The sequence below is a fragment of the Peromyscus eremicus genome, unplaced genomic scaffold (genome assembly GCF_949786415.1).
Source record: "Peromyscus eremicus unplaced genomic scaffold, PerEre_H2_v1 PerEre#2#unplaced_949, whole genome shotgun sequence".
Lineage (NCBI taxonomy): Eukaryota > Metazoa > Chordata > Mammalia > Rodentia > Cricetidae > Peromyscus > Peromyscus eremicus.
In genome coordinates, this window is record NW_026735184.1 from 76,583 (window position 1) to 101,480 (window position 24,898).

Genomic DNA, 24,898 nt, shown 5'->3' on the forward strand with positions numbered 1-24,898 from the left:
TCTGTGCCCTTGACCATCAAAACTGGATGTCTCTTCAGAGATGCAGTATGGCCAGACACCTCTGTTGGGCCCCATGTGGATGGATGGTGACAGGCTATCTCCCTCCAACTCCAGATACAGCCTGAGAATCCCACTTGAGTTTCTGCAGGACAGCAGAGCTCAAAGCTACCAAGCCAAAGTGTTTTTCCATTTTGGACCCTGCTTGCCACCTTGCACACTCCTTGCCTGTTCTGCTCTCCAGATGGCCATATCCCGTCCTCAAGGGCATTCAGAGTAAAGGCTTTGCTGGTGTGTACCACACCCAGCCCAGCAAGGCAGCAGGCAGGACCACTGCCCACGGGTGGCAGCGTCTCCCTAGCGCCCCCTTGGCCCTGAACTGAACAGCGTTCCTGGAGTAGTCTTCCTAGCCGTGCATCACCCCGACCAGTGTCTCTTCTGCCCCCTTGCCCAAACAATGGTTTATTTCATAACCGGGAACACTGAAGCGTTGAAGGGAGAATGCCCAATGATGCTAGAAGCAGTGGGAGCAGGTGACAAGCTCAGCACCCACTGTTCCCATGTGTGGTCCTGAGCAAGATGCCACCCTGGGCCTCTCACCCCCCACAGGCTATGGGAGAAAACCGCTCCGGCAGGTGCTGTGAGATGAGTAATGGACAGAGAGAACTGCCTAAGCCTTTGTCCCACCCTCCCTCACGACCCAGGAAGCAGCTGAGATCTGGTTGCAGAGGAGGGTCTGAGCCATTGCAAGGAGCCCATCCGTTCTGTCTGGGTTTCTGTTTATTCAATACAGGCCCAGCATCCAGCCCTTGAGGCTAAGTCAGGAACAAATAAATATAGGCTGCTGAGGTGTGCACACGGACTCAGGGCCAGCCTGGTACGCTGGCCCCAGCCTTGGATGTCCACCCAGCTCCCGTTCCCTGCAGGCTTGGTACCACCGAGGTACTCACGGGAACAGGTCCTGCGCTCTGCCTGCTCCAGCCCCTCCTCTTTTCTGTCCAAGGCCCAGCTCTCCCTCCAGCTGGGAGGTGGGAGGGAAGGATGGGGGCCAGAGTCCAGGTCCCAGGCTGCAGCCTGTGTTCACTGTGCGAGGACAGAGGAGCAGGGAGGCGGGCGCCGCGAGCCAGCAGGCCTTTATGCGCCACCACATGCCTTCGCTGTCCTACAGTGGCCCCGCCCCGCTCCCGCTGCGGTCCTCCCACTGCCCTGCCCCCCAGGTCCACTTGAGGGGGCACTCAGGAGTCACACCAGCTTCCACCCTTGTCCATGGGCCCAGTGGCCCCACGTGCATTCTTGGACACTTCCCTAGCTGCCCCGTCCTCCTCATCCTCGTCCTCATCTTCTCCATCAGTGAAGCCACTCTGGTTAGGGCCGTAGGCTAGAGTGGTGTGTGCCAGGTCCACCTCAATGGGGAAGACGTCGGCGTCCCGTAGCACCGCATAGCAGTCATTGTAGTACTTGGACATGGTAGACACGAAGCGCTGCAGCTGGAACACGATGTCCTGGACTGGGGCAGGAGGTGAGCAGACAGGCCCAGTGGCTACAGCTGCCTCCTCTTAGGGAAGACCTGGAGCTGGCCTGTTCTTCCTGCTGGGACACTTCCTAGGCCCCAGGCCTTAGGAAGGGTGGCACAGCCAAAGGCTTCCTGGCCCTGCCTAGTTGGCCACCTAGTCCTCCAAACTCCTAGCTCAGGAAACGGAGAAGGCTGCCTGAGTGAGTGATCATGGGCCCAAACCCTGGCCCCAACCCAGCCAGGTTCTGAGTGGACTCCTACCAGGGCCTGGTCCTGAGGCCTCGGGGAGACTACCCTCTCTAGGCCTCACCTCTGATCTAGGGAGAAAAGGGCACCCACCCTGGGGCGAAGTGCCAGGAAAGGACCGACTCAGGGAGGGCACGGGCCTCTAGAGCCCCTCACCGTGTTTCTGGTCCAGCAGCTCCATCTTCTCTAGCACATCCTTGCGCATCTGGGAGAAGCGGGCTCGAGCCTCCTGGCGGCAGCGCAGGATCAGACGGTACTCGTAGTTGCCTGTGCTCACGCGGTATAGGGGTTCGCCTAGAGCCTGGGGCAGGCAAGCTTGTCAGCTCTCTTGGGTGCACCTGGGCCTCCCGGGGACAGATGGGGCTGGAAGGCTGCAGGGCTGGCCCAGCTCACAGCTGTACCACAATGGGCTTCCAGACGCCAGTGACGGACAGAAGCTCAAAGCAGTAACTTTGGAGGGAGAAAAATCAACCACAGAAACACGAATACAGCTCACATGAAATAAATGAATGCTGGTTAAAAGAGGGACCCTGACTGCAAACAAATCACAAATTAGAAACCAAAACAACACCACACAACAACCAGGCGCGGAGCAGCTCAGCGGTTAAGAACACTCACTGTTCTTGCAGAGACCTGGGTTCAGTTCCCAGCCCCACATGATCACTCACAACTGTGTAATTTCAGTTCCAACATCCCCTTCTGACCTCCACAGGCACCAGCCATGCGAATGGACACACACACACACACACACACACACACACACACACACACACACACAGGTAAACACTCATATATATATAAAGTAAAAAGCACCAACTGTTTGGTTTTTTTTTTTTTTTTTAAATCAAAGCATAGCTCAGAAGTGAAATCAGTCAGTTTTTTCTTAGAGGAGCCTCACAACCTTGGGGCACCTGGCCTAGAGGAGTCACTTCATGGCACACTAGCTGGTACTCCAAGCCAGAGGAGCTGGTAGAATGGGCTGACAGCCCCAAACTCCAGCAATTAAGAGCCCAGGATGCCTGACACCACCCAATACCTCTAGCAGACCCAGGGTCTTCTAAAGAGGAAGCGTGGGCACCCCAAGCCTTCCCGCTACCAGCCTGGGCCCCTTCAGTACTCACAATGCAGCTGTATTCCTCGTCATCCATCTCCTTCACCTTTAGACAGTAGGACTGGATGGGATGGGATGGGATGGGTGAGGCCATGAAGTCAGTAGCCAAACTTCCTGGACTCCCATCCTCATGATTCCAGCCCCGCCTGTCATGCCTCCCTATCCCTCAGGTCACCTGGGAACCTGGACACACCAAGAAAGCAGTGGCCACATAGGCCACCTAGCGGCCCTGGACCACCTGGGAAAGGCTGGAAGCTGACATGGACAGAGGCCCAGGAAAGGGGCAGCAGAGCGATGAGGCACTCCTCTGGGAGGGTGTAAAGGCCTGAAGGCCGGAGACATCCAAAAGGGACCAAATTCAAGTCTCAGGAGATGCTCTGGGGATTGGAGGGTGTGGCTCCGTGGTGCAGCACTTGCCTAGCATGCATAAGGCCTGGGGTTCTATCTCCAGAACAGCAAAGATCCCAAACCAAAACCAAAAGGTCCTGCGTGTGGTGGTACTGCTGGTGGAGCAAAATATCCCGGGGCTCCTTGAAGACATGCTCTGCACAAGCCTAGTCAAGGCTCTGAGAGGTACGCGGCAAGAAACCTGAATACTTAACAGATCATCGTCTGGCTTCTTTGACAATCAGAATATCATTTTCGGACTCCGAAGGTCCTTTCAAGTATCCTAGACCTAGTCTGAGCTGCTGCTAAAGGTGACAAGTCCCAAGGAACAGAAATGATAGACAATGAGGACTCGCCTGCTCACCAGGCTCTGGTAACTCAGCGCTCCTTGGTGTGGGAATGCAATCTAGGCTGCTTCTGATTAGTCAGGCCTTTAATCCCATACTCCTGACTCAACAGAGGACTGGCCCCATCCTGCCTGCCACGGCACGGCTGCTTGCCTAGGCTGGCCTCCAGGGTGGGCTCATCCCAGCTGGCCAGACACTGCAGACCACTCAACTCACCAAGTACTCGAACTTCACATCCAGGTATTTCTTGATGGTGAGGCGTGTATCAGGGATGGCTTTGTTGAGGTACGTGTTCAGGTCTGTCAGCATCTAAGGTTGGATGACAAATGGCAGATGTATCATCCCTCCCAGTGGACTTGGGCATCAGCCAAAGGGCATTGTGTCAAGGTTAGAAGACTATGTCAGGCCAAGGGCACATTGTGACCCAGCAGTGTCTTAGGGTCAACAGGGACCAGGGAGGTACAGCGACTGATGGCTGGCCGGCTATAGAGGTGACACCAACCTAGTATCTGCATGGCACCTGACTCCAGCCCAGAACTCCTCCTGTGCTAGGCTGCCCCTCCTGCTCTGACCAGTGGGGCATGCTGCACTCTGAGGGACCCACCGGTTTGATGGTTTTCAGTAGCCGAATGCCAAACTTCTCGATGCTGCGGTGTGCATCAGCAAACTTCACGAATGCCTCACTTGCTGCTGGCTGCGGCTCCCGCACCCCAATCACAGAGAACACGTCCCCAAAGGCTGCGTGACAAGTTTGCCTTGAAGCCCCTGCTTGACTCCCTAATGGAGAAGCCAGGGGCTTGCTAGGCAGCAGGGCAGGGGCCTGGCGAGCAGAAAGCCAAGGTCTGCTCGAAGGGCCTACATCCCAAGGAGGTACATCTTCAAGAGGCCTGCACCATACTCCCAAGGAGCTACATCCTCATTCTGGGCCTAGGCTCCCAGGGGAGCTAGCCTTTGTCCCCCCAAGTAACCAGACAAAAGGCCAAGTGAAAATCTAGGTGGTCATGCTAGGCAAGAGCAGAGCACCAGGCCAAGATTCCGGACCCGTGGGTTTGAATGCCAGCTCTGCCACCATGAGCTCTGGGCCCACTTCCTGTCTGGGCTTCCTTTCCTGGCCAGCAAAAGGTTATGTCTTTCCTGCCCACATGGGACCGAAGAGACCAGAATGAAGAGAAGCTGCCTGCACTGTGAGTAGCAGTGAGGTACGTGGCGTCCCCCCAAAGGTCAGCTGGACCAGATGCTCCATGGTCACTGCCACCCGGTGTGAGGTTGGAGGTCAGAGCTGGGCACTGGCCTTGGCATAGGGATGAGAAGGGCCCCAGAGAGGAACTAGCCACACCTCACTGTTCGTTGCAATTAAGCCCTGAGGGACAGGGGTTTGCAGGGTCACGTGACGTATCTGGGGATGCCATTACCCCTGTGCGTCTGTGACAGCTCATAAAAGGCCCGTAGGAGATTCTTGGTGTGTTCCGTCATCCCTGTGGGAAGAGACCCAAGTGATAGAAGATAGAGACCGAAATCAGCGATCACATTGGCCCCCCAGCCTCACAGTCCACCTGAGGTCCTCGCTGGGCATTAGGTCCCCAGGCTTTTCCCCAAGGCCTGGGGATGAAGGCTGAGTTGGCCCTCTATGCGGATCCCATGTGGCAGGCAGCCGGGATTATGTATGACAGTCTCCTAGGGGATCTCTCTGGGAGGGCAGGAATTTGGAGGGGCATCTGTTACATTTACTGTTCCCCAAACTTTCTAGGTAGCTCCCCTGCCCCACTGACACTCTGTAGGACAGGGGTTCCCAGGACAGACCAGCAGCAGCAGGCACTTCGTGGCCGACCTACCTTTGTACAGCTCGGCAGTGCGTTCCAGCTCCTCCAGACGCTTTACCAACCCATCTGTGGAGGTCAAGAACAGAGGAGGCTGTGGCCTCAGCAAGCCAGGGAGGCGTCAGCCCAGCAGAGGCCAGGGTGAGAGGCAAAGGTAGCCCGAGGGCTAGCCTCTGCCAAAAACAGGTCTTGGGTGGAGTTTGGGCCTCAGGGTTTACTCATCAACTCCCCAGCAAACCCAGAGAGGTAAGAGACAGGCAGAGTTGGCTCAGGACCCCTGTCAGGAGCCTCGCTCCACCTACCATTGCCTGGGGCGATCCAGGGGCTGATGGTTATTCCAGTACAGCCTCTTCCCAAAGCAGGAGTGTATGAGGGTGGGTTTCCCTAGGCCAGACCCCAGGGTAGCTTCCCAGAGGCCCAGAAGGCAAGCCCTGGGCTAGCAGCCAAGGCTCCCCACACAGCAGTTAAGTCGAGGAGGGCCTTTTGATCATGGCCAGGGCTGGTTGGGACAACTGCACAGGACGGGCTAGGGTATGGGGAGAAGAGATTCGGAAGGGCTAGAGGAAGGGCTCACACTAGAATTTGCTGATCACAGCTAACAGCCAAACAGGGATAGACTAAGTGTCTATCTTTCCCTCAAACTGACAGATTCACTCGACCCCTCACTGCCAGAGAATACAATGAAAGCTCTCAGACTGAGCTAAGCTGCAGAAGACAGGGACCAGAGCTCTGCCTGGGAGAAGCAGAAACCAGCCGAGCTGCCCGGAAGAGGTTTGGACCAACCGAGGCCCCTGGAAAGGACAGTCTCCACCTGTGGAGCTGCCTGCAGGGTGTGCAGTGAGCTCGAGGTTCCCAGCTTCGTGAGCTGTCACCCATGCTAGGGTGAGTCCCCAAGACTTGAGGCGGCCACAGGGTATCCCAGAGGAGTTCTGGTGAGATCCAGTGAGGATGGTGTGTCCGAAAGCAGAGACCCTGAACCAGACCAGTGACTCATTGCAATCAGCATTTGCCGGTAAAACTGATGGAACAAAGGGTACACCGTGTGACACACCAAGGTCCCCAATGCCACCAGGCCGAATGAAGAGGTGCTGGAGAGGCAGGGAAGGAGAAGTGAAGAGGTTTTGTTGCTAATGTCTTTGTTTGGGTTTGGGGCTTTGTTGGCTCACTTGCTTACTTTGTTGATTGTCTTTTGGGAGGGGGCATGGCAGGGATGAGGGGAGGAGATGGGGGGAATGGAGGTGAGCAGAATTGGGGTACAGGTGACACTCCCAAAGAATCAATAAAGAAGTTAAATGAAAATATAAAAAGAGGTAGACCTCTCAGCTCCCTCCCCAGCGCCGTGTCTGTCTGCCTGCTGCCGGGTCCTGACACGACTTTGGACTGAACCTCTGACTGTAAGCACACCCCCGGAAGGGTTGCCTTCGTAAGAACAAAGAAAGAAACAAGTGTTGTCACACAAGACCACACTAGGTCTGGGGAGTGACTGGTAAAACTAAGATCCAGGTCCTGCCCTTGGGCTCCAAGCCCAGCAGAGGTGCTCAGGCAGCAGCCCGTGAGGAACAGGACGGTGGAGGGAGTGAGGAACAGTCACCTCAGTCACCCGGGGCCGGCCGGGCTGGAACTGGAAGGAGGCTGACTGCAGAGGTGGAAGGCATTACAGACACAGGCTTGGGAGTGCAGGAAGCATGGGCCTCCTTGGGCTCCCCACCTCTGGATATGTCCCCCACCTGTGAGGATGAAGTACACATACCTCTCACGACAGGGTGAGGGCTTCTGGGCCCTGACCAGGCCTGAGAACACCTGCAGCCACACCGAGTCACCCGCTGGGAGCCAGGACACTGAAAGCCCCTGACAACCCCGGCCCTGCTCCAGCCTGCCCCTGGGGGCAGGGACCACTTAGCCTCTTCTACAGAGGAAGCTGAGGGCTGAGTGGCAGGCAAACCGCCTCAAGTCATGCAGTCATGCCTGTCTAAGCAGACCCTGGCTCTCCTGGCTTGGTGTGGAGTTTACTCAGTCAGGGGCTTTGAGCTGGAGGAGAGGGACGCAGCACAGACAGAAGCTTTTCTCTGGACAGGAAAGCTGGCTGTGGGAAAGGCCTTGAGTGGGAGAGTGGGGGGAGGGTGGACACCGCAGAGGTCTTCGGGAGGCTGTGGTGGCCCACGGCCTCCAGGTCCTGGCTCCCTGGAGCATGAGCACATGGCCAGCAGGCACAGTTGTTTTTAGCTGGGTCATGGGACATCATGACAGCTTCAATTTTAGAAATCCTATTTACAGCGAGGGAAATTGCAAGGTTGGGGGAAACAACAGCCCGTTCTAATTTCATCTCAATGCATGGTGACTACAGTAACAAGGATTTATAGGCACCACGGGGCTGAAAATAGCAGCCGCCACTTTGTAGCCCATTTGGAACATGCTCAGGCCCCACCCCCACTCTCCCAGCCAATAAAGCCCGTGTGCCCAGCTGAGCCCACGGTTTATATGGGTATTTTTATCCTCCCCGAGTACATGCATAGCACTGCTATTTATAAGCCTAGGCTGGCGGTGGCAGGAGCACGGGTTCCATCGGCCTCCTGGGGAGACATCCAGTGCGTGTGTCTGAGTGTGTGTAGAGTGCCTGCTGCACATGGTTCCTCTGAGCACAGGGAGGCGACAAGGGCGGCAGCGCCACCTCCTGGTCAAGGGCAGGACTGAGGTGGACAGGACAGGCAGGACAGTGTAGCTGTGCAGGGGGTGTGCAGGCGGTGGAGAGGGACTCACTCTGGTCAGGCATCCACGCTGGAAGGGAGCACCTGCCCTCCCAAGTCTGTGTTGTCCCCACCCCCCACCCCCACAGTGACCTAAAGCCCACAGCTAGCAGTTGTAGTAGCTCTTGGAGGACCCCAGGGATACAGAGGTGTGACTTGGCTGTCCACCCTGAGGCAGGGAAGGGCTGTCAGACCCATTAACTTGACAGAGAGCTGGCCATCAAGCTGGCGGAAGGAGAACTTACCATTGCACAGGATGGCACGGCTTAGGCCCAGGGCATCGGCTGTGCCTGAACTCATGTTCTCCACCAGGCGGTGCTTGACTTTCTTCAACACTGGGGCAGGAGAGAAAAGGCCCGTGAGACTGCTGCTGACCAGGCCGTCTAGGCCCGAACCCTGTCACGGCTGCAGGCTGTGCCAGCGGGCGGAGGAGATGGCCCAGGGTTTGGTGTGTGGAGTGGTCAGGAAGCCGTGGCTCTCAGCAGAGTGTGTCCTGAGCTACCTGTCCTACTCAGCGCTGATTCGGAGCCAAACAGGTAAACACGGAGTGCTCGGCACAAGGACCGAGACTGCTATCTGCCGCTGGTGTCACTGAGAGCCCAGAGCTTGCCCATGCTAAGCAATGGCTGACAGGCCAGACAGAGAGGGCCTTGTCCCTCCTTTCTTCCAGCTAACACGTGACAGGGCTTGTGCCACGGCCAGGCTCTGGAGGGGGTTCTAAAGCTGATTACATCATAGTAGTGGGCATCATGACTGCCAATGGCCGGCCGGTCACTGCATATACCAGCTAAGGTCTCAGAAGGGGTCCTGGGCTGGAACAAAGGGCTCAAGAGAGTAGGAATGGCAGACTAGGCGTGGTGCACACCTTTAATCCCAGCACTCGGGAGGCAGAGGCGGGGGGATCTCTGAGTTCAAGGACAGCCTGGCCTACAGAACAAGCTCCAGGACAGCCAGGACTACACAGAGAAACCACTGGGGAGCACGTTTGCCCTTGGCCTCTGTCCCCCAGGGATGTGGGCGGTAGGTGAGCATGGGTTTATCTGGGTGTTCTGCCAGGAGACTGCCAAGCCTCTCTGCCTCACACTGGGTCATGTGGCTGATCCAGAGGAAGTGGCACTAATTATTGCTGTTTCAAGGCTTCTACAGAAGCAAGGTCCTGCCCTTCTAGCCACAGGCAACTTGCCAAACAGCACACCCTAAGGTCCAGTTTGCACCCTAGTCTTCCTGGAAGTACACTGCAGGAGAGGCCTCGGAGGAGAGGGATTAAAAGCAGGCATGACCCATAGGCCAAGGTCTGGGAGTGGGAGGTGTGAGACACAGGGTAGTGAGAATGCAGGGCCGGGCCTGTGAATACTACAAGGGGAGAACCTGGCCCCTCCCAGCCTTCTGGATCAGCTTGGACAGAAAAAGCCAGAGCCCATGGCACATGGCTGCTCTGGCCTGGCTTACCGATGTCCAGGGACATGCCCTGCTTCGGGTCGGCCTGCAGCTTGTTGTAATGGATGGTCACCTCCCCCTGCAAGAGCGGCACAGACACAATCAGGGCGGCGGCTGCACGTCAGGCCCCCCCAGAGACTACCTTCTGCAACCTGGCACTAGACCACCAACCAGCAGGGGAGGAGCAGGACTTCCGGGGACTCCAGTCCAGCAGGAGAGGCTGAGTGACTCGCATTTTCACTTAGTCCCATATTTCAGTGACTGCTCAGGGGAGGGTTTCTGACCTCGGGAGGGCACCATGGTCACTCTAGTCTTTGCAGTCCTAAGGCCTTTGAGACTAGGGCTGAATCTGCTCACATCAAACTTGGACTGAAAACTCACACCCACAGCACAGACGAAGTGAACCGATGCGGTCAGTTAGGGGTAGGGTGTGAAGGGCTCCCTTGGGACTGACATGGCCCTGAGCCCTGAGCCCCTCCTTCGTCTGCCTGATGCCTGAAGGGGCACTAGGAGGAACTACAGAGGTCATCCTCTCCTTCGTGAGGACTAAGTACCAATGTGACTCGGGTACAGGACCAGAGGAAGCCAGGGTGGTATGTGTCTGAGTGGAAGCAAGAAGGGGATAGTGGGGGCTGAAGAGATGGCTCAGTGCTCAGCACCCACATGGTGGCTCACAACCATGCTCACTCCAACGCCAGGGGGCTGACGCCCTCCAACTTTCAAGTACCAATGTGGTGTACATACATACTTGTAGCCAATATGTACATAAAATAAAATAAATCCAAAAAAATATTTTTGAAAGTAGGGGATAGTAGGGCTGGTCTGGAGCCTTGGAGGATGGCATAGGAAGGGGAAGGTACTGGCCTGGCTGGGGTTTGGGGTCTCAGGGCCCAAGTCTACACAAGCTGGACCCCACCCTTGACGCTGGGACCGCCTATCTGTGGCTTTGCACTCCTCACGGAGCTCGCTCATTAGTTTTCCCAAGGCTCTCCAGTGCTGAACTGCTGGGGACCAGCAGAAAGGCCGCGTTTGCTCTGACAGAACAAACACTGCACAGAGCAAGGGTCTCAGTGGAACATCTGGGGTGGGGAACTAACAGGAGGGAAGGGATGCGGGCTACATCTGGACTGGAAATGCCTGAGCTTAGGGCTCCCCACAGCCTCAAGTCCCTGGGAAACTTGGGAAGCAGTTCCCACAACAAAACTCTAGGACAAACATGGCCCAGCTGTGGTCACTGGAGTTCACTGACCCAGGGAGGTCACTGTTGGCATCTGGCTGCCTCTGAGCTCTAACCAGGGACATCACAGCTCATCTGAGTGTTCAGCACCTCTGGGAGCTTACAGGGGTCCAGGAGACTCGAATGTGTCCCTCATACTGCGATACAAGAAGCAGACAGTGACCCCTAAGCCGGCTAGGCCCCTGGCAGCCTGGGTAGCTCAGCAGGGACCTGACAGGCTCCGCCTCCCACCGCACAGCGAGCTCCCAGCTGCTCCGGCAGGGTCTCACCTTCACCTCCTGGATCATCTTGGCCACCTCGACTTTGGTTTTCCCTTTGATGGACCTGCCATTGACCCCGGTGATCTCATCACCAGCCGCCACCGTGCCGTCCAAGGCTGCAGGGGTGTTGTCAAATACCTGTCATGTGAAGGAGTGGAGGACAGTGAGGTGGGCCAGGGACCTGGGCAGGCCCTCCCTCTACTCAGGCAGCGCCAGGGAAGACGAGAGGAAACCTCCCATTCTTGGGAAGGGGAGAGAAGACAGACTGTGGGTCCCAGCAGTCAGACTGTCCTCTATACAGCAAACACACTGGCCCTCACGGCCCTCACGGCCCTCACACCTGCTCCTCCAGTCACTACCTTCCATGGCTTTTCCAACAATGCTGTCGGCAGCCAAAGCACTTCTTAACAATTCCACAGCTACTCTGGCTGCGCAAGGGCCCTATGCCTGTGAGCCCTTTCCCAGGCGGACCCCTCAACAGGACTTGTGCTCACTGGCGTCAGGTGGTGTTCCATCAAAGACGAGCTGTTTACCGGTAACAGTAAGGAGACGGCTGTCTATAGGGTCCACACACAGATTCAAGGTGCACACACAGAGGCATGGTGTCCACACACAGACATGGGGTCCACACACACACAGACATGGGGTCCACACACAGACATGGGGTCCACACACAGACATGGGTTCCACACACAGACATGGGGTCCACAAACAGACATGGGGTCCACACACAGACATGGGGTCCACACACACAGACATGGGGTCCACACACAGACACACAAACGCAGAGGGCACACACAGACATGGGGTCCACACACAGATGGAGGAGCACACACTGGACCGGAGAGTAACTACAGATACCAAACTTGCCAGCAGTGGTTCTGTACCTTTAAGCTTGTTTTTGAAATAGGTAGGGTCTTACTTTGTAGCCCAGATGGGCCTTGAACTAGCAAACTTCCTGCCTCAGCCTCATAACAACAGGGATACGAGCCACCGTATCTGGCTCCTGTGTTACCTTTAGTTTCTAAATTTCCTAAAAGAAAAAGCCAGGTCTAAAGGATACTTACTTTGTAATATGTTTTACAATGTTACAAGGAAAAATGAAGCAACTACGGTAAACATTTATCAACCTTCAGATCATGTTACAAGTATCACAATAAGCAGCCAGGAAGCCAGGGCGGCCCTGGAACACGCCTTTAATCCCAGCACTCGGAAGGCAGAGCCAGGCGGATCTCTGTGAGTTCGAGGCCAGCCTGGTCTACAGAGCGAGATCCAGGACAGGCACCAAAACTACACAGAGAAACCCTGTCTCGAAAAACCAAAAACCAAAAAAAAAAAAAAAAAAAAAAAAAAAAAAGAAGTGACCAGGAGACAACAGGAACTATGGAACACTGCTGAGAGAAGCAGGCATAATCAGACCCAAGCGATGCTGGACTTGACCGCCACCGTGTGCAGATGCAGATTGGTGAAGCACCTCTTGGATATGTCGGTGAAGATGTTTCCCGAGAGAACGAAGAGTGGGGAGTGGGGAAGCCTGCCCTAACCCTGGGCAGTACCGCCCCACAGAGAAAGGAGAAAGGCCTGCTAGCACAGGCGCTCTCTCTGCTCTCAGGCCGTCAGCAGGGGAGCTGCTCTGCTCCTGCCACGAAATACGACGAACCCAAACTGAGTGCTTCCTCTCTCTCAGTTTTCTGAAAGGTATTCCGTCACGGCAATGATTACGCCCAACACAGAAAATGGGTACTAAAGAGGTGAGGTCGCTGCTGTGACAGCACAGTCATGTGGTCCCTAACCTGGTGTGCACAGGATATTTAGGAAAGTTGGGAGGTGCAGGCTAGAGGAGCCCCAGATGTGGTAAACTTATCCCAGTGGGCAGAGCTAGTGTAGAAGAGAGCCAACTCCTACAATCTGCCCTCTGCCTTCCACTCATGTGCCATGGCATGCATGCACACATGCACAGACACACATGCAAAACAGATAAATGTCAAAAACAAGACTATGGGGGGCTGGAGAGGTGGCTCAGAGGTTAAGAGCACTGCCTGTTCTTTCAGAGGTCCTGAGTTCAATTCCCAGCAACCACATGGTGGCTCACAACCATCTGTAATGAGATCCGGTGCTCTCTTCTGGTGTGCATGGATATATGCAGGAAGAACACTGTATACATAATAAATAAATAAATAAATAAATAAATAAATAAATAAATAAATAAATGTTGTTTTTAAAAAGACGACTATGGGGATCTTTAAAGATAGCTAATACATTTGGATACATTTGGCATGTAAGACGAATATGAACCTTTCAGGGCCCAGAGTGGATGCTGTGGTTTAAGGTGGGTGTCAAGCCGACAAGATCTTGACAGTCCAGTGACTGGACTGAGAAATGCACCTTGCTGTCACATGGTGTCCTAGGACCCGAAGGACCTCTATGTGGGTCTGTGAGGATGTTTGCAGAGAGATTACCTAAGGAGTGTGTGAATGCAGGCTGCACCATCCCATAGCCTGGAGCCTGGAGGAGAGGAGAGGAGGAGAGGGGAAAGGGGAAAGACAGCCTGCACAGTACACACAGGCTCCTGTTCTCTGGATCCTCTGATGTGACTGCTCAGCCACGAGCTCCCTGCACTGAGGGACAGAAACCTGTGACAGAAATCCCTCCCCTAACTGTTCCCCTTGGGTATGTGTAGACCAGGGTGGCCCTGAACTCACAACCTGCCGGCTTCTGCCTCTCTAGCACTGGGATACTTGGTGGGCCACCAAGTCCAGCCTTAAACATTTTTATTTATTTACTTACAGAATAAAAATTAGGGGATGTAAACCAGGCGGTGATGGTGCACACGTTTAATCCCAACACTCAGGAGGCAGGGCACATGATCTCTGTGAGTTCGAGACCAGCTTGGTCTACAAAGCAAGTTCCAGGACAGCCAGGGCTACACAGAGAAACCCTGTCTCAAAAAACTTTAAACAAATAAATAAATAAATAGATAAATAAATAAATAAATAAATAAATAAATAAATAAGGGCTGGAAAGATGACTCGGTGGTCAAGAGCACTTGTTGCTCCCAGCGACCATCAAGTGGTTCACAACCATCTGTAACTCCAGTTCTAGGGGATGTGACGCCCTCTTCTGACCTCCATGGCACAAGGCATGCATGTGGTGCACAGATATACGTGCAGGCAAAACATTCACACACATAAAATAAAATACATAAATCTATCCAAAGTTCGGATGGAAATCTATTTCCAAACCTAGTATTATTTTTTAAGTGCTGGGGATGGACCCAGGGCCTCAGTCACTCTCGGCACGTGCCCTACCACGGAGCCACCCCGGCCTCTGACCTTCACTCCTGAACCTGAGCTCACGGTACCTTTGAGAAATAAGGGAATGCCAGTGACAAGAAGCCTCTAGACTGTATACTGTCCACCTGTCCCTCCTCAGAAAGCCAGAGGACATGCTCCATCCGGATGAGGACCGAAGCCAAAAAAGAGGCCCTGGGGCTGGGAATGAAGAGCAGAGGCCCCCAGGGGTTAGACTGAGGACAGACAAGGAGGGAAAGTCTACTGAGAAAGCAAGATCGCCAGGGCAAAGAGTGGGAAATACCAAAGAGAGTAATGAGAGGCTCTGCTAGGAAGAAAACAGGACTGAGCATGGGCACATGCCTCTAAGTCTAGCACGTGAGGTAAGCTGGAGAATCAGTAGTTCAAGGCCAGCTTCAGCTACATGGGGAATTTGAGGTCAGCCTAGGCTACATGAGACTCTGCCTCAAAAAAAAAAAAAAAAAAAAGTCACCAATTCAAGACTAAAGAGACTGCTCGGCAGTTAAGGGCACAGGCCACTCTCCAGAGGACCTGGGTTTGAATCCCAGCACCCACACAGTGGTTCACAACTGTCTGCAACTCCAGTCCCAGGGGATGTGACGCCCTCTTCTGGTCTCCATAGGCACCAGGCACAGATGTGGTGCACAGACACACATGCAGGTGAACACCCCCACACACATAAAATAAATGAAAGGAGGGAGGGAGGGAGGGAGGGAGGGAGGGAGGGAGGGAGGAAGGAAGGAAGGAAGGAAGGGAAGAAAGGAAGGAAGGAAGGAAGGGAAGAAAGGAAGAATGAAAGACACCAGTTCATCAGAAAGTTCAAGACAAGCGCTATAAAAATGGGGCTTGCCTTTGTCCCTTCTCCGTCCCTTGGCCTCCAGAGCTGGCCAGGATTTGGAAACTGTTTCCTGAATGTTGCCTGTGGTGCTAACACTGAGTCAAGGCAGTGACTGTGATGGGAAGATGGGGTAAAAGGGAGATTTGTGGTTTTCAAAGAGCTGAACTCCTTTCTCCCGAACCAAGAACAAGTGATCAGGGAAACAGATGACAAAACCAGGAGGGCTAGAGAGGGGGCTCAGCAACTCAGAGTGCATCCTGGCCAGGTGGGGCGGCGGCGGTGGTGGTGGTGGCGGTGGTGGTGGTGGCAGTGGTGGCAGTGGTGGTGGTGCTGGTGGTGGTAGTAGTAGCAGTAGTAGTAGCAGTAGTAGTAGCCGTAGTAGTAGCAGTGGTGGTGGTGGTGGTGGTGGTGGTGGTGGTGGTGGTGGTGGTGCACACCTTTAATCCCAGTACTCAGGAGGCAGAGGCAGGTGGATCTCTGTGAGTTCGAGGCCAGCCTGGTCTACAAAGGGAGTTCCAGGGCAGGCGCCAAAGCTACAAAGAGAAACCCTGTCTCAAAAAACCAATAAATCAATAAATCAATCAATCAATCAATAAAAAAATAAAAATAGTGCATCTTGTTCTTGTAGAAGACCTGAGTTCCCAGCCCTCATGTCAAGCAAGCTGCTCACATATGCCTGTGACTTAGCTTCAGAGGGATCTAATGCCTGTTCTGCATGGACATCTACACACACACACACACACACACACACACACACACACACACACACTTAAAAGTAATAGTAAAACCAAGGCAAGTAGGAGTCATATCTGCAGCAGTAGCTGAAGAGGAGGGAGACAGAGAGGGCAGGAACTGCGGGTGGACACAGGCCTTGTGCACTTGCTATATGCGAACAAAACAAACCCCATCATGTTCTGATGCAGTTCATTCAAACACACATGCCCTTCGGGTCCTGAACAGATGGGGCCAAGGGGAGTGGCTTGGAGGCTGAGCAGGCACATGGTCAGGAGGGACCTCAGAAAGGTCTCCTTCAGTCTCCTGGGGCACAAGAGACCAAATCACCGTTGAAGGTAGAGGTCAGAGAAGATGATCCTCCCAGAGACCCAGGGCCGTCTGCCTCTGAGGCCTACTCTGCTGGGTGTCCCAACAGGGTACAGTCTGGATCCTTCTTTCCAAGGCCACAGAAATGTCACTGACTGCTCAGGCACCTGGTGAAGGCGGCCTCATGACCGGCTGCCCCAACCGTGCATCGCAGTGGACCCATCACCAGGACAGCTTCCTCAGCAGAACCATGAAGCTGCCCTCCAACACCAGCATGGCAGCTGGGGCAGGAAGACAGGCACAGCTGTCAGAGAACCGGAGCAGCTGTGACTCAGTGGAGCTGCCTAAGTGCTTGGCCCTGCGCACTGCCATTCGGCTTCACTTTCACAAGAACTCAAAGACATGTGTGCCTGCATTCTTTATTTCATTAATGTACTTGGTTTTGTTTCTTTTGAAACAGGGTCTCATGGAGCCCAGTACATTTATTTAATTTTAAAAACGTCATGTGATGTGTGTGAATGTATGTGCACCATATGCATGAAGGGACTGGAGGCGGCATCATATCCCATGGAACTTGAGATATAGGTGGTTTGTGAACTGCCTGATATGGGTGCTGGGAACCAAACCTGGGTTACATATTTTAAACCCCCACTTTCCAGATCAGAAAACTGAGACCCAGAGTGGATAAGAAACTCACTGGTAACTGGGGACATTCATGTGAATCTTGGGCTACTACCTCCTTTTGTTTGTTTGCTGAGAAGGTCTCAAGTAGCCCACACTGGCCTCAAATTCATTCACCGTGCGGCTGAGCATGACTCAGAATCGCTGGTCCTCCCTGCCTCCACCTCCCAAGTGCAGGGATCACAGGTGTATGCTGCCTCGTCCAGCAAGGACATTACTATTTCATAGCCTTCCTACTTCAGTCGGCGAGTAGATTCATTAGAGACCTTTCCTGAATGTCTGTTACATGCTAGACACAGACCAGCACTAACTTAGTCCAACACACATGGTGTAAGGCCAAGAGCCCACCAGACAGCCAGACCAGGACAAGCTGTAGCGAAGAGCAGGTGGAAAAGGGAACAGGGCAGCCCCACTTAGAGCGGTGGCCAGTCTGGCTAAGAACAGACCTCAGAAACACGGAAGGCTGGTGAGATGCCTCAGCAGGTAGAGTGCTTGCTACCCAAGTCTGATGGCTTGATTTCCAACTTGGGATCTCACAGTAGTGCCCCTCTATATGTTTGCCATGACTTGAGGACACCCATACTCACACACACACACATCAAAACGCAAATACCAATAATGGTAAAGTCTTAAAGAAATGAGACAGACCTTTGTCTCTGTGTGTGTGCTTACACACGCAGGTGTGTGGTGGTCAGACACTCTTTGTTTTCATTATTCAGGCATCAACCACTTTTTTGGGGGGACTCAGTGTCTCTCTGTGGCCTGGAACTCACTATTAGGTTACACTAGTTGGCCAGTGAAGCCCAGGGATCCATTTGTCTCCACCCCCCACACACTATGGTGACAAGAGCACACTGTCACATCAGTGTTTTACTCAGATGCTTGGGACTGAACTCCGCTACTCAAACTTGCACAGCAAGCAAGCACTCTACCGACTGAGCCGTCCCCCAGCCCAGAGCTAGTTCTTCCAGAGTGGAGAGATGAACCTCCTTCTGTCACACCCAAGAAGGGAGGGGACTCACTCCACTCAGGCCCCTGTCCCCCTCCAAAGCGTGCCTCATACCTGGACAATGTAGAGACAGGGGCAGTACTGGGCCCCTCCCCCAATGCTGATCCCAATCAAGTTCTGAGCATCCTTCTGCAGAGTGACCTTCCCAGGCACAGTGGGGATTCCTCTGTGGGGAAAGAGAAGCAGGTGAAGGTGAATCTGGAGAAAGGACGACTGGAAGGAGAAGGCCACACGAAGTAGCCTCTTCCTTCCTGAGCCAGAAAGAGCATCGGTACCAGAACATGCTCAAGAGTCACACAGCTGCAGGCTGGAAGCCCAGAGCTGCCATAATCTGCTCTGGGACTTCCTCTGCTTCTGTTTCCTTCACCCCCAAAATGAAATGAGGCTCCCTGGTCAGAGACCTTACAAGAAATGTGCATGGACCCCATCCTAGTCCAGAGCAGGCAACTCCAAGGAAACCAACTCAAAGATTCAGCCAGGCTCCATCCTTGCCCCCTTCTCAGGCACATGCAGGACATTATGGCCACCTTCCCTTTAGAATAAAAGTAGTCAACTATCCCCCAGCCATCTTCCAACAATACAGCTCAGTTACCACCCGGCGGCAGCGTTCACTATCAATGAGCTTAGGTGTGTCTTGTGGTGAACAGGCTCAGGTGTCAACCTGGTTACTGAAGACTGATTTGCTAGCAACCAACAGCTGCTCACCCCTTACTAAGGACTAACGACACACAAGGCCATGACATCTACTCCTCACTCTGGGAGTACTTTCTAAAGGTCAGACAAATCTAATTTTTCAAAGTCTACCTTACTGACCATCTATGCTGGGGAGGAAGGTCTGTGATATCCCTGGGCAGCCCTTGCAAGCTGGCTCTGTGGCCGCCTTTGGAACACCTTCCCAGACCACCCCAGCAGGACCGCTCCACCTGCTGTGCTGTGGCTGGATCATGTCATGGCCTGAATCGTGATTACCTGTTAGCCTGTCACAAGCCCACCCCCCCTCCCCGCCCCCCCAACAAGTGATGAACTACTAGAATGTTCGAATCCATTTCTGCTTCCACACACTGACAAGTAGAAATGCGTGGAGCTAAGACACCCAAGGACACGAGGGACCTGGGTCCTCAGCTCCCAGGTCTTGGGGGGGGGGGGGGGACGGACACTCACAATTTATCCTCCTCGATGTCATAGTCCAAGTCAGCAAACATGGTTCCGAGAGTTGGGGCCGACAGGCTAACTGCCCAGCTCGGGAGGGGAATGGGGAACTGGGTCTGGGAGAGAAAAGAACGCGGGGCTCCAGGGAAGTGAAGTGCCCAGATGTCAGCCCCAAGCTCCCACCCTCCCCCATCCGGGACAGCGGGCTCCAGCCTTCCCTCCCCTCGGGACTGGGGTAGGGAGCCTAAGGCTGGAAGCGGGCAGGTGACTCTTACTTGGTACAGGGGAGGACCCCAGGCCAGGGCGATGGGCTCGGATTCCAGAGTCCGCCCCAGGGTTCTCCAGACCCTTGGGAGCCGCTTCGGTCGCTCACCGAGAGAGTCGGTCCCACAGCCGGGCCTGGGCCAGGCTGGCACCTGAACCCACCTGCCGTTCCACCTGGCGGCGACCGCGACTGTCGCGTCACTTCCGGTGGGGCGCGGAAGTCCCGCCTCCCCCTTTGGGTGTTTGTCCCAATCCCCGAAGGCAACCCTTGTCTCTCCGCTCTGAACCAGGAAAAAGAACAAGTGCTGGTGGAAGTTCGCTGTTCGTGTGAGAAGACGGGAAAGGAAGGAAAGGTCTAGACAGGCTGGCGGCCCCGGGCCCCGCCATAGGCCGTGCAGCCATCTTGGGGAGGGCAGGGCTCTTCCCGGCTTCCTTAGCTGCACTCTGGGGACCACTCCAGCCTGGCGGTTGCTAGGGCAACGGAAGCATCCTGGGGCCGGGCGAAGTTCAGTGAACTGCAAACCTCGAGATCTTCGCTTTCACATTTTCAGTGCCGCTCCCTAAGGAAAGCCTGTGTTTCCTCTACTACAGAGCGTCTGGGCTGGAAGGTTCCCGCAAGACCTCAGTCTCACAAAGAAAGAAATTAAGTACCTGAGAGAGGGAGTAACTTTGTTCAGAGATGCTTACAGTTGATATAAGATCCAGATCTTGGTCCTGAAACCCCTACCGCCAGTCTGGGGTCCTTTTAACATCTGCGCTAAACTCGGAGCCACAAGAGGTATATTCAGTGGGCTTTTAAAGGACAGATTTGGCTTTATTCAGTGGGCTTTTAAAGGACCGATTTGGCTTTATTCAGTGGGCTTTTAAAGGACAGATTTGGCTTTATTCAGTGGGCTTTTAAAGGACAGATTTGGCTTTATTCAGTGGGCTTTTAAAGGACAGATTTGGCTTTATTCAGTGGGATTTTAAAGGACAGATTTGGTTTGTCTTTCATGCACGTACCTCAGTTTCCCCACATACATACTATTAGCATTCAGTAAATGTCTCTGCGGTATTTTGGCAAAGATCCTTCACACCACCTCCTTCCTTAGTGCTGAGGGACCTGGAATCCTATTGAAGATACAGTCCCCATGCCCCCAAGTCTCAACAAACACCATCAGTGCTTCCCAGCTGGGAAGGCCAATCTCATCCGCCCACCGACCCCTGCTGCCAACGATATGTCAAATAAGTTTGCTAAAGGAGAATGGCCCTGCTAGGACCACAGTGCTGGCAACCACCTCATCCAGGCAGAGTGAGAGCAGTGTCCCTACCCAGCTGTTAGAGAGTGCATCTAGGAGGCACGAAGTCCCTTGTGTTCACAGATAAGCACTAGGGGGACCAGGAACGTTAACCACACAGGGTTGTCTCTCCAAAGGGAGAGATGTATAACCTGTTCTCTGCCCAGAAGAGTGGGAACGGATGTGGTTAATTGCTTGGTGACCTTTGCACTATCTGCGTGGCTGAGACCACACTGGATACTTCCCCCAGATCCTCATCTTGAGCTTGCTTTCTCAGTTAACCTATAGATCCCATCTTTATGGAAGATATCACTTGTACTTTACAAAGAGTTTCAGTGTAGTCATGTCTGGAGCTTTGATGTGCACATGACTGAGTTAATGATCACCAGGAAACTTTTTACCGAAAAGAAAATTTTTACTGTGCTTAAATATGCCCAAAATAAATGCCTCAGGGGCAGACTCAGAAGTTTGCAGCACTGTTCGTAATAGCCAGAACCTGGAAACAACCTAGATGCCCGTCAACTGAAGAATGGATTAAGAAAATGTGGTACATATACACAATGGAGTACTACTCAGCAGAGAAAAACAATGACAGCATGAAATTTGCAGGTAAATGGAACTAGAAAATATCATCCTGAGTGAGGTAACCCAAACCCAGAAGGACAAACATGGTATATACTCACTCATAAGTGGATACTAGATATAAAGCAAAGAACAATCAGACTGCAACCCACAGAACCAGGGAGGCTATATAGCAGGGGGGGCCCTAGGATGACTGTGGTTTATAGTAAGTTTTGGTTTTACCCAGTCACTGGGCATGCTTTAGTGAAACATTTCACTATTAGGATAAGAATTTGTACCGTATCAAGCTGATAATAGAAAAAAAATAAATAAATGAAAAAAAATTTGTACCAACACCAGCTACTGAGACATGTTGAATCAAACTGCCATCTTGCCTCTCCTGGATTGACACTCTGGCCTTGGTGTTCACAGAGACCCCTGCAGGGGTGCGGGATGACTATCCACATAGCCTATGGAGGCCTCCCATCGCCTGCAGGGAGCTGAGCTGAGTCTCAGCGAGTGTGTTAAATGCCACCAGGGCAGCCACCTTCCCCTCTGCCCACTGCTCTGCAGCTCAGATCACTGACGGAGAATCCCAGTCCATCTTCTCCCCGTGAGGACAGAACAGGTACTGGCAGCTACCCCGTGCAAGTGGGGAATGGCCTCTGAGAGGCGCCTTCCTCTATTGCATGGGGTCGGTGGCAGGAGTGGTTCCACCAAGCTCTGCTTTCAGGCCAGTGGGGGGGTTTGTTTTTGTTTTGTTGGAGATAAGATCTTGTGTTGTCCAAGTTCACTACCTGAGAATAGCCTTGAAGTTCTAACCTCCTGCCTCCTCCTCCTCCTCAGGGCTGCTTGCCCAATTGATATGGAGCTGGGGATCCAACTCAGGGCTCCCTCAGCTTTTCTCCCCCACACAACCCTAGTTCATACTCAGGCTCTGCCATTTTATAGCGGGAATTTGAAGCAAGTCCCCGGCACACATCTGGCTGGGAGTCAAATGCTTGCAGAATTGACATGGTCCTCTATGGGACCATGAGGAGACAACTGGGGTGGCTTCAGGAGGTCCAGAGGGCTGGACATCTTCAGGGAGAAGTGACCAGGACAGCAGCAGTGGCCCTGAGTTTCCTCCATCATGCTGGAGCCACAGGCCAATGTTAGGTCCTGAACCGGGCTCAGTGAAGGAGCATCCTCCAAGCCCAGAATTTGCATCAAATTCACCTTTCCAGCTCCCAGATAAACAGCAGAAGTCTGAGTCCCACCATTTCACCGGGGACCTTAGGCGATCACCATTTTTCTACAGGCCTTGGATGCCTGCAGGGCAACCATGCTCCCAAGACAGCCAGTAAAGGGGATGAAATGTGACTGTGTTTTGTGAGTGATCTCTGTCACACAGATGGCAGAGGTTTCATGTTGCTTCAGAGGACAACAATGAAGTCCACTGGGCAGTGGTGGCGCACGCCTTTAATCCCAGCACTCGGGAGGCAGAGGCAGGCAGATCTCTGTGAGTTCAAGCCAGGCTGGTCTACAGAGTGAGTTCCAGTACAGCCACGGCTACACAGAGAAACCCTGTCTCGAAAAAAAACAAAACAAAAACAAAAAATAATGACATCTAACCATTTCAAAGGGCAGGGCCTCCAAAGGGCCTTACAGTACTTATGTGTCTGTGTGTGACTCATCTGGGAAGTGTCCTGAACTCGGATCCCTGAGCTCTTCTCAGACCAGGCTAGGCTGGCACAATTCTGTGAGTGTTGTCCAAAGATGTCAGAGGCCCCAGAATGCAGTGTCTACATACGGGACAGGGCTGTTCAGGTCACCAACACTCCTGAACAGGGACCTCTCCACCCCTGGAGAGCAGGATGCTGTGTGGGTCCAGAGGAGTGCTCTAACCAGGGCAGGCTTCCTGGAGGAAGGGGCTCTCTGTCCTACAGGAGGTGTGCAGAGGCAGAGAGGAGGGTGAAGGCTTCTAGAGGCAGGCTGTGGGGATACAGTGTCTGACCTCAGAGAATCCATGCGGCAGGAGAGACAGACAGCTGGGAACGTGGGTGAAAGACTAGGCTGCCATGCATGTCTCATGGGAGCACAGGGTGAGCTTCATAGGCAGAGTGTTCAGCAGAGATCTAATAGAGACTTCTAGGCTCTTCATCAAGGGCAACTGTGCTCCTGGGGTCTAAAACAGAGTGAGGATAACCACTCATTTCAGGTTGTTCCCTGACAAGCTCAGGCCCTGCTTTCCAGTTCATTCCCTCTTGGACAAGCCCCGTTTCCCATTCTCTCCAAGCAGGTACCATCTCTCTTCTATCTCAGCCCTGCCACTTAAAGCTTGTGACCCTGTGCAAGTTGTAGCCCCTTCTAGGCCTGGGTCCTCCGAGCTTGTACCTCTGTGGTTCCCTGGGTCGGATTCAATCCCCAGAGCCACTTACCGTCACACATCCTTTTCCCGAGGACGTGCTGCCACCTGGTGGCTAATTTCAGCACTGCCGCCTAGGAGTGCCAAAATAGCCATTCCCCGGGGTCACAGCCTGCTGACTCAGGGCTGACTGCAGAGGCTGGGAGTCTGCAGTGTGTGGACACTGGGTGAGGCTGGTCATTTGAATGCCAGGCTGGGCCCGACCCTCTACCCCTCAGCTGCTGCTGTGACCCAGCACAAGGCCTACACTCCTCACTCTTTGACCTCTCCAAGGCATTGAAGGTCACCGTGAAGGTCAAGAAGTCGGGTGGGTCTGACCCACGCACTCATTCCTAAGTTCATTTTATAAATATTTATTGAGCACTTGCCAACTCCAGCCAGAAGGACATACAGTGAGGCAGACAAGTGGGGTGTACTGCTGACAAGTTCTTAGGAGCCAGTGGGAATGGCCGGCAAGATGGGAAGAGACAGGCTAACTCCAAGATGATCGTGGTGGAAAAGGTGACTGGCTCTATTCCTGCCGTCTCTGGGGAGACACTGGAGATGCCAGTGAGGAGGCAGCTGGCAGAGACCCCAGCAGAGAGTCCTTGCGGCAAATGCACACCAATTACATTTGGGGTGTGTGTGTGTGACATGAAATACTCAGGAGGCCAGCAAGGCCATTGTGTGTTCGTATGTGACAGTTTGTGGTTGTGTGTATATATTTGCTTACTGACCAGCTCGCTCTCTCTCTCTCTCTCTCTCTCTCTCTCTCTCTCTCTCTCTCTCTCTCTCTCTGTCTGCCTTCTACCCTATTGTAAACTCCCAAAGCCTGGAGCCCTAACGTAATCAAATCACCCTCCATCCCCAGCTCCTAGCAACCGTGGCAAGTCCATACCCAGCATTCCACACAGGTCTGTTTGGATAAATGCGTAACTGTCGTGATCCCACCACTTTGGCAAACCTTTCTTTTCAGCCACTGTCTCCAGTCAGCTGACTGGGCCAGCAGTGGGATGTATACCTCAGAGGGGCCCGAAGTCCCTCCAACCACCGGCCCAGCTCAGCAGGCAGAGGCTGACCTCTGACTTGCCCCTGCCCCCTGCCCCCGCCAGCACTCTGCCCTCTGGGTTAGGTCAGTGATGAAAGACTGAGGGCTGGGAGTAGGGAGACAGTGTCTAATTGTTCCTCATCCCTACTGGCCACTGAGGACTAGGTCTCAGACAGCTCCTCCCTCCCCACCCCTCCCTCTGTATCTTCTCTCCCTCTTCCTTCCCTCCTCCCTCTC

General features: G+C 53.7%; 1 protein-coding gene across 2 annotated transcripts; it reads right to left on the minus strand.

Moving 5' to 3' along the window:
- Positions 1-759: 759 nt before the first annotated feature.
- Pick1 (protein interacting with PRKCA 1) lies at positions 760-19,810 on the minus strand. Of its 2 annotated transcripts, none has more exons than XM_059253008.1 (13): positions 19,552-19,810; positions 19,138-19,241; positions 18,031-18,142; positions 11,106-11,234; positions 9,612-9,678; positions 8,408-8,497; positions 5,434-5,487; positions 5,014-5,076; positions 4,206-4,339; positions 3,818-3,910; positions 2,878-2,928; positions 1,913-2,057; positions 760-1,504 (listed from the first exon to the last, which is right to left on the minus strand). In XM_059253008.1, exons 2-13 carry the CDS (start codon positions 19,176-19,178, stop codon positions 1,233-1,235), a joined length of 1,251 nt encoding a protein of 416 aa, XP_059108991.1. In that variant the 5' UTR covers positions 19,179-19,241; positions 19,552-19,810; the 3' UTR covers positions 760-1,232. The 2 variants fall into 2 exon arrangements, with proteins under 2 accessions (XP_059108991.1, XP_059108990.1); XM_059253007.1 differs by lacking the exon at positions 19,552-19,810 and adding an exon at positions 19,401-19,545.
- Positions 19,811-24,898: the final 5,088 nt, after the last annotated feature.